At 37.3% G+C, this 13,033-nt stretch overlaps 1 protein-coding gene across 1 annotated transcript in view; it reads left to right on the top strand.

Moving 5' to 3' along the window:
* CTNNA3 (catenin alpha 3) overlaps positions 1–13,033 on the top strand; it is a 577,723-nt gene that overhangs the window by 138,193 nt on the left and 426,497 nt on the right. Inside the window, exons 6-7 of the mRNA XM_075423092.1 lie at positions 3,578–3,841; positions 10,056–10,259. Of these exons, the coding sequence (XP_075279207.1) occupies positions 3,578–3,841; positions 10,056–10,259 (468 nt within the window). The remainder of the gene's footprint in view (positions 1–3,577; positions 3,842–10,055; positions 10,260–13,033) is intronic.

The raw sequence follows: 13,033 nt of genomic DNA, 5'->3' as shown, positions 1-13,033 counted from the left end.
TGTCCATTCACCGTGTTTGGCTGGAACAATTCACAGCTGGGAATCTGTGACTATCCACTTATGTTTCCATTCTCACTGGGGACAAGCAGGTGTGAGGAAGGTGTAATAGTATGTCTGGGCGGGGGCTGGGACAGCAGCCTAGGGAAGTATCACAATTGCCGCTTAGATTGGCAATGGTTGGGGGCAGGATTATCTTTAATCTCAGCTGGTCTCATATGACATATCTAGAGCTCAGCTGTTGACTTAATATGGAAGAACACATCCCAGACCAGTGGAAATAGTCCACTAGTCTAAAAAGAAGTTGGAACAAGAGGAAAGTGGTAAGCTGTGAAGAAAAAGAAAAATAGACTAAAGATCAGTAATGTAGCTGGATGAACTACAGATGCTCAGATGTTATGGTATGAAGAGAGTATTAGTTAGAACTGGTTTGGAAATTTTTTTTCTCTCTAGTCCTATTTGTCATCTGCATCTGTGCAGGTGGAAGACCATCCATCCATACTGACAACAGTCAATGAGTAACAAAAACCGCCGTCATGTTTTTTTTTTCTCCTGTTCTTGTTCTGGTGAAATGTTTTACAGATATTTCAATTCTATATTTACATACTTTTCCCTGTATCATTCTTTTGCATGCTTGAGTAACATTGTCTTGTTGCATTCTGTGCCAAGGTGAATGTAGTGTATTTGGGCAAGGGTCAGCAGGTACAGAGTACCTATTTGAGTCCAACTTTCAGTGCAGCCAGATTTGACACATTGAATGCTCAGACCTTTAAAACTCTGTGGTCTTAGTTGGAAACTTGTCTAAAAGTGCAAGTAATTCAAATTTAACACATTGCCCATCAACTTCTCTAGAACTATGGTGGTTTCATAGTTCATAGGAGAATGTTGACAGTCTATTTCTAGTTCTCAAGTGATGTGTTCCATCAAAGCATAACTTAAAAGAAAGTGCATACTTTCTCAGTGTTGCTTTCTTGTGTTTTGTAGTGCTATGTTCTCTCTGACAAGTAAAAAAATGAATCGGACGCTTTCTGTATTTTTCTCTCCAGTGGAAAAAGTTGATGGACTATGGGTTAACAGTCTGTTTGTAGAGACTAACTTTATTCTTCAGAGGACTAGTTACAGTATTCTGATAATCCATGTGTGCACAGATTGGATAGAGAAATCACTCAATTTTAGGGGTTTTTTTGGGCCCGTTTGTGCAGAAGATCAGACTAAGATTAAGATTTAGTGATTTAATACTCTTAGTAAGACTAAGTTTTGACTAACATTATCTTCCTGTTCACGTTAAAAATCTTAAGGAATTAATTCTTCATCAAGGTGGAAAAAGAGCAATGGTCCTACAGCTGTTTTTGTGTCTGTCCAAGGCTTACAAATGAGCAACAAAGTAGTGATGAATTCTGTGGGTCTAAGCATTATTCTTTTTTTAAAAAATAGTGTTATTTAACAAAAGTGAGGCTTTTCATAGTTGAATTTAGCAATACCCTGATTCTGAAATCTACACAATATTGTGTGAAACAAAAAATTCTATGTTTTGAAAACATAAACACCTTGAAGTTTTTGGAATGTTTCCAGATGCTGTGGTGTTGACCTGCCATCACTGGCTTTGTGCTACTGGCTTGCTAGTTCTGAATTTCTTGTGAACGCCTCTTTTGCAGTACAGTACTCTATTAGAAGGGAAAAGTCATTTGGAAGGACTTTGGAGTTTGATGGTTTTCATACCATGCAGCAAAGTAAGAAACGGTTAAGAATAGAAGGCAGCTAGACTGAGGTGTTGTATTGACTTATTGTATCTCTAGGTCTGTAGCTTCACTGCAGCACAAGAGAAAAGAAGGCATTCTGTTGTCTTGTAATTTAATTGTAGGAAAGGCAGATTCACTGATTAGAACAAGAGTTTGTGTTTAAAAACAAATAATACTTTTCACTGAGAGTGCACTGGATAAATTACAGATGTTTTACCAAGGTTGGAGATGCACTACTGTTTGGATTTGAGTACATTGGGCAATGAACTAATTCCTGCACAGTGGTGATAGGTTTATATATTGGTTTATTGCAAACATAAAAATATGTTAAGTATTAATATACCCAAGAAAATAAGTCAGTTTTCTAGTTCAGATGATCAGCTCTGTAAGTCATTGGTTCTCTTTAAGGCTCCACCTCTCTCTCTGTCTCTCTCTCTGTCTCTGTCCCTTTCTTATTTGTGAGGGTTTTTTGTTTTTTTTTGTTTGGTTTTTTTTTACTGTATCCCTGAGATTTCCAAGTTAGCCTGGGGAAGTAAGATGCAATCCTATGTCCAATGCACATCTTGCAGTAAATGAGATTTTAAAACCCTAAGACTGGTTCACTTAATATTGAATGCTCTTTTCTTCAGCCATAAACTTGTAAAATTTATGCAGTGAGAAGCGGATATTGTGATGCTTTCATAAATAATACACATAGAGCCCAATGTAATGCAGAGGAAAATAATTAGAAAGACCAGCTTTCTTTAGAGCAGGCTGAGAGCAGTTTTGTGTGCATTTTGCCATTCACTCTTCACTGTGCCTCTTCTCATCATTTGAAGCTGGTGCCACACACTTTTATTGTTCTGATATGCTGTTTTCCCTTCCTTTTTTATTTTTCCCCTGAATTTAACTGTCTCTTTTACCCAAGCCATTTTGCAAATATCTGCTTGATTTTTTTTTTTTTCAAAGGGACAAGATGCAGAAAGAGAGTGGGGAGAATGTCTAGAGTAAAATAGGATGAGACTGGAGGCTTCTTACAGTCCTGTTGTTGATTGTATGGTTGTCCCAAAGTCCATAACTTTCAGCTGTCCAAATAACAGCTCCCAAGCTTGGCACCTAGAAACAGCTGAATTTGACTTGGCAACTCTGTTGAGCTGTGTGTTCCTTTTTGTCTGGGCTGGCAGGAGGCAGGGTTTCAAGAAGATCTGGGTGGAGAAGGGAGGATCAAGATGAGTGTGGTAAGATCCCTGAGTGCTTTATGTGTGTACATAGAAGGGAGAGAGAAAAAACAGGCAGTGGCACTTCAGAGATGGCTTCTCAAGAACCATTCTCATTTCCACACATTCCACACTTCGTGTTTCGCAGGAGTACAGGATTCCCACCCCTGACCTGCTGTTCCTTTCCGCAGTGCTCCCAGGACATAAGCTGGTGGGGCAGGGAAACAAACACAGGAAATGTGCTTAGATACAACAGTCACAGAATTCCTTGCTTAACCCTGTCTGCATCTCTGTCCTTCTCTACAGCTTATAAAGACAGACATGTCTAGGAGGAAAGACAGCTAATTTCCAGGCCATTTTTCTTGTAGGAAAATGATGCTTAAAAACAAGAGAAATGTGGGACAGTTCATGGTGCTGGTTATAAGACGCAATAAAAATTGGGGTGGTTTTACACAGACTTTGTTCATTTCTCGTGAGATAAAGATGACTCATTTGTGAATACTGTTGTAGTCAATTTTCACAATCTTTGATGAATTTAACTCGATGATTCTTTAAACAGAGTAGAGATAGGAGAAAATTGTTTATACAGTACTTGTCAGTTTTGAAGTGCTTTTGGAAATAAACAACATGTTCTTTTGCTGACAGGATTTGAAATCTAGCAATCAGCGTGATGAAATTGCTGCAGCACGTGCATCCCTGAAGGAAAATTCCTCTCTTCTACAATCAATATGTTCAGCTTGTTTGGAACATTCAGATATTGCATCCCTTACAGCCAGCAAGGATTCAATTTGCAGTGAAATACAGAATGCACTCAATGTGATTTCTAATGCTTCCCAAGGAGTTGGAAATAAAATGGGACAACCTACATCTCACACAGCTACTCTAGGAAGTGCACTTGATGAGCTTGAGGTATGTAAGTCTGTGAGACTGCAACATTTTTCAAAAGTGGTTTATGTCATTGCTATCATAGTGATGGACCTAAGGGTGTAAGAAATTGATGCTCTGCTTAGTCCTAGTCTAAACAGTGTCACTAAGTTATTTCACGGGGAGTGATCACTTCCTTCAAATAGCAGGGAAGAATTAGTTTCAAGTGTGTTGCTAATGATGGAGACAGACACATCCTTGAGTAAGTGGGCAGAACCCATGAGTTTAGTTTACAAAGAACAGTGATTATCAGATGGTTGTGATCACTGCTACCCTGACTGCATTTGAACTAGTACAACACAAGTTGAAGTCCTTTACTTCAAAATTTGTCTTGGGATTCTTATGTAATTTATATAATTGAAGGATTTAGAAACTTAATTGTTTTCTGCTTATTATTAAACAAAGTGACATAACCAATATGCTTTCACAAATTGTGCATTTCTACTTCCATTATTTAAGCAAATACTTGGAGAAAGTCAGCTCTTTCTCTGCTGCTGACCTTGATCCTAAGCTTTTGTATGGCGCTTGCCCTTTTGCCCATGACTACGCTGGCTCTTACCAGCATTGTTTTCCATTGTCCTGCCTGTACATGACATTACAGACCATGCTCCTTGTCTCGTGTAACTGATGTAGGCCCAGGTCACAAAAGGAATGAAAGTTTCGGGACACATTTGTGAATATGTGTTTTTTTGGTTGTAAATTCTTGGACTGATCAGATCTCAGCCTCTGAACTCCAAAATTGTTGATACATTTTTAAAAGAAATGGTGTTATGACTGATGGTAATAGATTTTTGTCTAAAATTTTAAATGACACTTTAGAGAAATAATTGAAATATGACACAAATCTTGTAGTGGCAGTTCATTGATCAAAAGAGATCTCTCAGTAGTGCTGAAAGTTGAATCTAACAGGTTTTTCCCCTCCAATGGAACAGTCTACAATTGCATGTTACCTGTTATCCTTCCTTGCTTGTCACACCAGGTTTTAAAATGATAGTTTCTAATATATTTTCCTATATAAAAAAGAAAGAAAGAGAAATATTTAAGTGTAATACATGACTTGTTAACAATGAAACTCTGAATGACAAATGATATACTTTAAATGAGAGCTATTATTTACCTGGTTTACTTACAAATTTTTTAAACACAAGTTGGCAAAAAGGATTGCATCTTCTGACTGCAGATTAATTCATCTTGACTGTATGTGAGCAGTACCATTTTGATATTTTTTAATGTAATAAATTTATTATTATTTTAAAATTTAAGATGCGATAATCACAAAATGGGAAAAATTGTCTTTTGGATCGAGTTTGGTTTTATTTGGAAACATAAGAACATAGAAGTCTGACTGTTGTAAAAAGCCATTTCTTTATGGAGTTTTAAATATATTTTTACCTAGGTAACGTAAATGGGAATTGAAGCTCTGTGAGTTAGATAAAGCACAATTTATAGAGCATTTAACCTCTTAAAAAGATTTTATGAATTAGATGGTTGCACTTTTCCTTCTTTATAGAAAGTTCTATTGGCTAAGGACCTGAAATAACCTTTACTCTATCTTCTTGTAGCAAATACAGTGCCATGAAATAGGTCAATGTAGTAAATAGTCTGTTGGGAACAAATCTCATTAAATGTTTATAGTGTGGAAATGTATCACAGAGCTTACCCAACAATCTAGTATCTAGATGTAGTGTGTTTTACCTTATGATGGACGTTTTATGTGTAGCCTAGTGTTGAGGGTACTTGCTTGAGATATAGGAGCGCAACAGTGAAGTGACCAAGCAGCAAAACTCCAGCAGAGGTGAGGTACCACAGAGCACTTTAGTCTTAAGGACTGTGATGTGAATGAGACAGACAGAGTTTCAAACCTCTAACACAGATAAACCTGTCTTCCACATCAGAAATGAATGTCCTGACCTCTGGAAACTGGCTGTATCTTAGAATGCCTTCCCTGGTCATTCTTATATGATCATTATGGACGAGCATGTATAAGTTTAGTTTCAAATTATCTTTTGGGTGTAAGTTAATTTTTTTTAAAGGTAAATATTTAAAAATTAATGACTAGTTTTATGCCATTTTCCAAATCTGTATTAATATGTTAGTTTTGTCTTTAAATTTTACTGTGCCTTTGGATATAGCCAGAGTAACGAAGACCTAGATAATGCAGTTCTTAAACACTTGTTATGCAGGAAAATACAGTTCCTACTGCTGAGAACTATTTTGATTCTGCTTTTAATGTTATGCATTCTTACTTAGTGAGGTGACAGCTGAAAGGGATTAGTTTCCCCTGCATTTCAAAGTCCTTAATGGCACTTCTTACCACTTTTTTACATTTTCCTTTACTGCATTTCCCTGATTTGCTGTAATACATGTTGTGTTTGAGACATACAGTAACTTGCCTCCAGGTAAATTGCGTCCAGTTTTTCTTTGCATTCAGCCATAATCTCATTATTGTAAGGAAGCTCACCAAAGAGAAGAAATGAGGAAAAAGCAGATGCTCTATAGTAATATTCTTAATGTGTCTCGAGTTATCTTTGTGAACAAAAGGTACCTTACTGCCTTCACCCTTCTCTGAAAAGTGTCTTCAGGTGCATTTCCTTCCTCTGTGGAAACAGCTGTTACAGAAAAAGACACAGGAGTCCTAATGCTTTGGTTGGAGTAGGAAGACTTCTCAGGACAATATTAAGAGCTGAATTACTGCTCCTGTCAGACATACCTCTAGGCATTGGCAATTAAGAAGTTGCCTGAAAAAGCAAAATGACTTCCTGGGAGAGCTAGTCTGGCTCCATCTGCTGCCAGCAAGAGGTTAGGGTATGTGGAGATATTTCAGACTAGAAGAGGAAGCCATCTTCACTCTGTCCAAGTGTTCTTTCTTTTCTTTGGATTTTAGCCTTCATGGCAGGGTCTGCCAGGCCCTGGCAAAATTTCAGCTTTTCTTCTCTCTTTCTTGGAGAGGGCAGAAGTCAGTATTTTTGTAACAACTGAGTAGTTCTTAACTGGCTCCAACTTCACTACTTCCACAAAAGAGGATGAAAGCAGTGAACTGCCTGTTTTCTTTGCTCTGTCTTTGTGAGTTCCAAAGTTGCATGTGAGATTAATGTTTCCATGGTCAACATTTTTTTTACATCTTTTGAATCTGGAAATCATTAAGATATACAAATAGATTTAATATGTTGCTTTTATGTATACACAAATAGCTGTGGTTTTCATCTTCAAAATATTTCAGCTCTTTCCTTCCTGCTTGCACATAAACTCTTTTTCAGTGTATTATATGTATCTGGATAGGTGAACATTGGTTTGAGAAAAACCAGGAGCTTGGAATACATAGTTAATACTTAATTTATGCTTGCATCTGCTGGATGCACATAAATGCCTGACATAGACCCATAAACTATTTTAATGTTCTATACTGTCACTTGCTGAAACAAGTCCATAAACTTAGTTTTAGACTGTTGATAGTCTCTCAGAATAGACAACAGAAAATCGCACTAGCAGTAGCACTGGCCTGACTTTTTGTGATACGCTGCAGTGGTATGAAAATCCCGAAATTCAACACAGGAAATGTGGAGAGCTTTTCTTTCTAGTCATTGTCTGTGGAAATATGAGGACTACAGTTCATGTAGTCCTAGTTTCTGGTACAAAGCATAACATAATCCTAGAACTTTAGGCCCCAGAAGGTCTTGCAGAGATTGTTTAAGAAGGTTCATTGTCCACTTACTTTATGTATGTTAATAGGTAGTAAATATCGGGCTGCAGTGCTGAGACTACTTAAATAACTAGAATGCTTTTAAATGAGATGGAGGACTTCAAGGCAGTGGAACAGTAGTGGAGGTGGAATGTTTAGAAACCTACATTGATCCTGCAAGTTGGGAAATACTAGCTTCCATCTGAACGACACCTTAATGCAGAAAGAACCTGCAATGGTTTCCTTTGGAAATATTCAGATTATGAAGTCCGATTTTTCTCTAGTTTTGCTTGAGAATCTCCCAGCTGTCTCAAAAGAGTTCTTGTATATTTCAGAAAAGATGGGAGGACTGAACATGTAATAAAGTCTTCCTTTCCCTAAATCATACCTAAAGTGTAAGACAATGTTAATAATAACCAACAAGAAAATTTCAAGATGACTGAAGTCCCCTTTCCTAGCCGTTTAAGTTTTTTCTTATGATGTTCTAATAGAACACTTTCACTGCTCTTAGAATTGTCTAAGCTAGACAGTACCTGAAATTGTGATATTAAATCTAAATTGAAAAAATAATTAACATTCTCCAGCTTAAAAGTAGTCTGGCACATACTGGATAAGCACAGATAAGTTTTGATTTACCTGACCTAAATTCCGCTCAGGGTATGTGGCATAGTTTTCTTGTTTAATATTTCTTCTGAAAGCTTGGAACCACATAAGGATGTAACAGGTGAACGGATTTATGTGGAATACAGGCTTGGTGATATGGACCATAAGGATACTGTTTTAGATGTTCAGTTAGATTAAAAATTACTAGTTTGAATTTCTTTAGATGCTGAAGCTTGAATATACTTACTTTCACATTTCATGAAAATATCTCCTCTCCTTTTCTTTCTCTTGAGACTATTTGCTTGACACACAAATGTAATTAATTTTATTGTGCTAAAAGAGTTGTCTGCTTTGGTTTACCCTACCTAGTGAAAAGTAAAAGGACACTTATATCTACGTCCTTTGAAAAAACAGTTGTTGAACAAAAGCTACTCTTTTGATCTTTGCCCGTATTCAGCCTGTTAAAGCTAGCAGCAGTGACTTTCTGCCACAGTGTGGGATTGTATTAGTCTAAAAATCAGCAGAACTAGACTGCTCATGTAATCTAATTTAACATCCTTAGCTGTGAGCTAGTACTGCTGATTTTGTGTTAAATCCAGAGGTCCTCCTGATCTCTAAAAGACTAAATTTTGGAGGTGTTGAATGCCTCCTTCAAACAAAGCTGAGACTCTGGTCTGAGATCATAGATCCATTAAGGTTGGAAGAGACCTCTAAGATGATCAAGTCCAACCGTCAACCCATCACCACAAACCATGTCCTGAAGTGCCATATCTACATGTTTTCTGAACGCTTCCAGGGGTGGGGACTCCACACTTCCCTGGGCAGCCTGTTCCAATGCTTCACAACTCTTTCAGTAAAGAATGTTTTCCTAATATCCAGTCTATCCCCTGACTCATCTTGAGGCCATCGAACTTTAATAAAACACGTAGTATTACTGAATAGTAAATTCATACAGTGTTGTAATTGTACATAGACATTGCAAGCTTAGTGTAAGATACATACCATTTTTAAGAATTTACAAGGTAAATATACAAGACAGGCCCACTGCATGGGAGAATAAGGAAGACACATGACCCTCAAGAAGTGTAAACAGATACAGGAAAGAGTTTGAATGAAGAAATACATTTTTTTTTACAAGACATGAAGAAGACAAACGATGCTGACTGAGAACTTGAGAAGATGGCACACAATTGCCTGTTTTAAGACATACCTTCTGTATGGCTGTGAACCTGGCAGTAAGAGCCTCAGTTCTTTGCTTATAAAATGGGGTTGATAGCTTTTTGTTGTAGAGTAGGATTGTTGAGAAGATTGATAGACCAAATAGATACCGCAGTGATAAGAACGCATGTATATTTATAAAGGTAGACAAATAGTGTTTCTGTTTCCAGGAGAAGTGAAATGCCTTGTAGAAGAAGAAGTGCCCGATACAGGTGTAGGAGAGACTGAAGCAGAGGATTAATATCTTGAATCTTATGCAGCAAAAGTAGGAAATGGAGGAAGGACTCAGAGACAAGGCAGGTGTAGTCAGAAGATGTCAACATGGTCTACAGGTAGATGTGATCTTATTCTGCTTGTTCTATGAGCTGCTTAGGTGTGAATCAGCTCTGGATGGAAAGCTCTGTTGCCGTCTGAGCACTGGGTTCAGGCCAGTAGGATCTAATAACTTGGATATTGGCTTACAACTAGTGAGATCTGACTGGCAGAGGTAACTTGGCTTTGTCTGCAAATGACCTGTATGCATAGCCCCAGTAAGGAAAAAGGAATCTGCCATGGTCAAAAGTATTTTGGATACTTCAAGGGGAAAGGGCTAGATGTAAGTCTAGGAAGCATAATGTCACTGTAGTTTCTGCGAGGCAAAAATAAAGCAACAACTTATTTGGGCTGACTTCTCTTACCTGTACTCCTAATGTTTTCCAGAATTTAATTATCCTGGATCCTCTTGTAGTGAATGAAGAGAAAATAAGGCCATCACTAGAGAAACGTCTGGAAGCTATTATCAGTGGAGCAGCTTTGCTAGCTGATTCTTCCTGCACACGTGACTTTCATCGAGAGCGCATCATTGCTGAGTGCAATGCTATCCGCCAAGCTCTCCAAGACTTGCTTTCTGAATACATAAACAATGTAGGTAACCAAACCTTTTGCTTTTTTTAATGTCTTTCTCAAATCCCATTTTAGTGTCTATTAGAGTTTAACATGTAATTAGTGTGTTATAGTTTATATATATTTCTCAACATGCTCTTTAAAAGGTTGAAAGGAACATTTTTCTCCATATACCTAAGCAAAACCTGAATATGGATCTCCAGAGTGAGTAAGAAGCACATTATCTCATACAGTCTGTGAAAAATGCTGTATTACATATACAATGTACAAGTTTAGGTTATTTTATGCTTCTTGTGAACGGTCACTAGTACAGAACAGACATAATCCTTTGTATGCTAGCAACAAGAGTTTTTTCATAATGTCACTTCCTAGACCAGAGTTATAAAATGTAATCTCTGTTCCTGCAGAATGCAAGAATTTAAATAATAATTTGTTGAAACATAAGTAAATCTATTAGTATAATTCTAAGGTAGAGTGTTCACACCACTGCATTTGATCTGTGTAAGAACATCAAATTACAAGTGTAAAAATGACTTAATTGCTAAATTAGAAAGCTAGAACTGTTCGGTAAATCCAGAAACCTGGTTGTCTGGCATGCTAATGGGCCAACTAATCTGTGAATTTTTGAAAAGGAATATAGTTTGACTATGTTTTAAAAATAACTATTAGATTTAAAGAATGAATTTGGCAGTTCTTACTTCTGGCAGTTAAATGATAAAACAGTGGAGACTTGGGTACTATTAATATGGGTACACAGTATTGATATCATGCTTTTCCTCTGGAAACATTTTCTGTAGATGTACTGTTCTTATCTAAAGATACTTCGAGATGATTCATCAAGCACATTGAGAGGATAATTGTATGATACAGCTATTTGTTTCTTTTTTGGGAAGATGAAATTCCTTTCTATTCTGTAAGTCATACTAGTAATCCAGCCTAAAGCTGTTCTAATGAGACTGATTTCTTTGTCTGATTCTATTGTCATTAGGACAATGAAGTGTAGAGACTAAGATAATCCATGCATATCAGATGCTTTTTCATTTAACAGATATTGTACTTTTTGATATTTTTCTCTTTATTTGTAGGGGAAGTGGGGGGCAGGTTGAATTTACAGCTAGTTTTTTTAATTTTCTGTGAATTCAGGTTGCTCTTTTGATGCCTGTACCAGATAAATATGCTTTCATACTTTTACTCAAAATTCAGCTTCAGTTTGTGTTGAATGCAGCATAATTCTTGAACCTCTTTGGTGGTGCTTTACACACAGGTTAGCTATATGAGAATTCTTTAGCTCTGGTTAGCTTGGAATGTTAGTCTTCGATACATTCTTGTAGCAGATGTCTATTGCAATATCTGTTCTAGGGTGAGTGGGGTTTGCTGTTAAATGGCTGAAAGCTTAATAAAGGAAGGCATCAAACCTTAAGGGTTGGACTTGATGATCTTAAAGGCCTTTCCCAACCTAAATGGTTCTATGATTCCACTGTGTAGTAGCCAGAGCACGTGGGAGGATGCAGATGTGATACATAGCTAGTCCAAAAGATCACTCTGGGTTTGTTGCAAGAACTCTTTATGGGAATTCTGTGTCTTGCGGAAGTAAAACTGCATGATTGTAAGTCAAACGGTCTTAAGTTTTTAGACTCTTGAAACAAAATTGTGATTATCTTTTCTATTGAAGAAATAATCATGGTTTTAGCGTTACAAAATACAGACAAAGGGGAAAAGAAGAATACATAACCCACTCAACTGACTTGAGAATGTCAGGAAGCAGCTATTTAAATATAACAAAACCAGAAAGTGTTGTATAATTTGCTGCAGAACACAGTGTCTGCACCGGGTAGCAAAGATGAGGAGGGAAGCAGAAAGGAAGAAACACAAACAATTTAAAGGTATGAGGTATTATACTAGGGTTAAATGACGGGCGTGAACTTAAAGTTTTTAGTTTCATTTAGTGCTTTTGATGTCCTTATACACTGAATATTGATCTCAGTGGAAAAACTCTCACCAATAATAGTTTATGGCTATTACTGAGACTGGTTTAAATATATTTTTCAATAAGATGATGATCAGGTGTCAGTTACTTTATTTCACAGTAACTCACCGAAGAATAGAGGATAGATTCAGGAGACAGTGCTGATTTATCACTGTCTTCTGGGCTCTTCTATTAATAATTTCAATAAGGTAGCCCTGTGAATTGAATGAGCTATAAAAATTATGCCAGCTATTTGTTCATGTAGTGCAATTTAAGGACTAGATTGTCATTCCTTTCCTCTCCTTGGGAACATTCTTGTACTCCACAAATAATCACACTGTCTATGTACTTCTTCATGTGAGTTTATATGTATGTTCTCATGGTGTAGTTGTGCCCTATGCTCAGGGTGAGGCACAGAGGCTCTGTACCACAGCTTCTACAAGAGAGTAGAAAGGTTTCCGTGCCCACTATCCACGAAGGGCATGCGTCTTCGTCCTGAAGGTGTATGTTTCACAAAACATAGCCTACCTACTGTTGTTTCAGTTCTTTTCAATCACTCTCACTAGTTGTAGTAGTCAGCTGCTTGGAAGATTTTTTTCTGGATATGTGCTTGTCATTTCTCGCTGGTATATTTGTTTGACTACTTTTCTTTAAGGCTTCTTCCTATCCGAGTGTTGCTAGTGGGAGCTGAATTGCTTCAGAGACACCACGCACAGTAAGTATCACCTTCAGAAATCCTTCTCTAGCGGCTGGTTTGCCAGGAAGCTATATGAGCTGCACTGACACTGGCAACATCTAGTATATCTCTAAAGCCCGTGAGTCTGGTGCT

This window comes from Opisthocomus hoazin, chromosome 6 (assembly GCF_030867145.1).
Source record: "Opisthocomus hoazin isolate bOpiHoa1 chromosome 6, bOpiHoa1.hap1, whole genome shotgun sequence".
NCBI classification, from domain to species: Eukaryota; Metazoa; Chordata; class Aves; order Opisthocomiformes; family Opisthocomidae; genus Opisthocomus; species Opisthocomus hoazin.
Note: the sequence above shows the minus strand (reverse complement) of the source record. Positions and strands in the feature narration are given on the sequence as shown.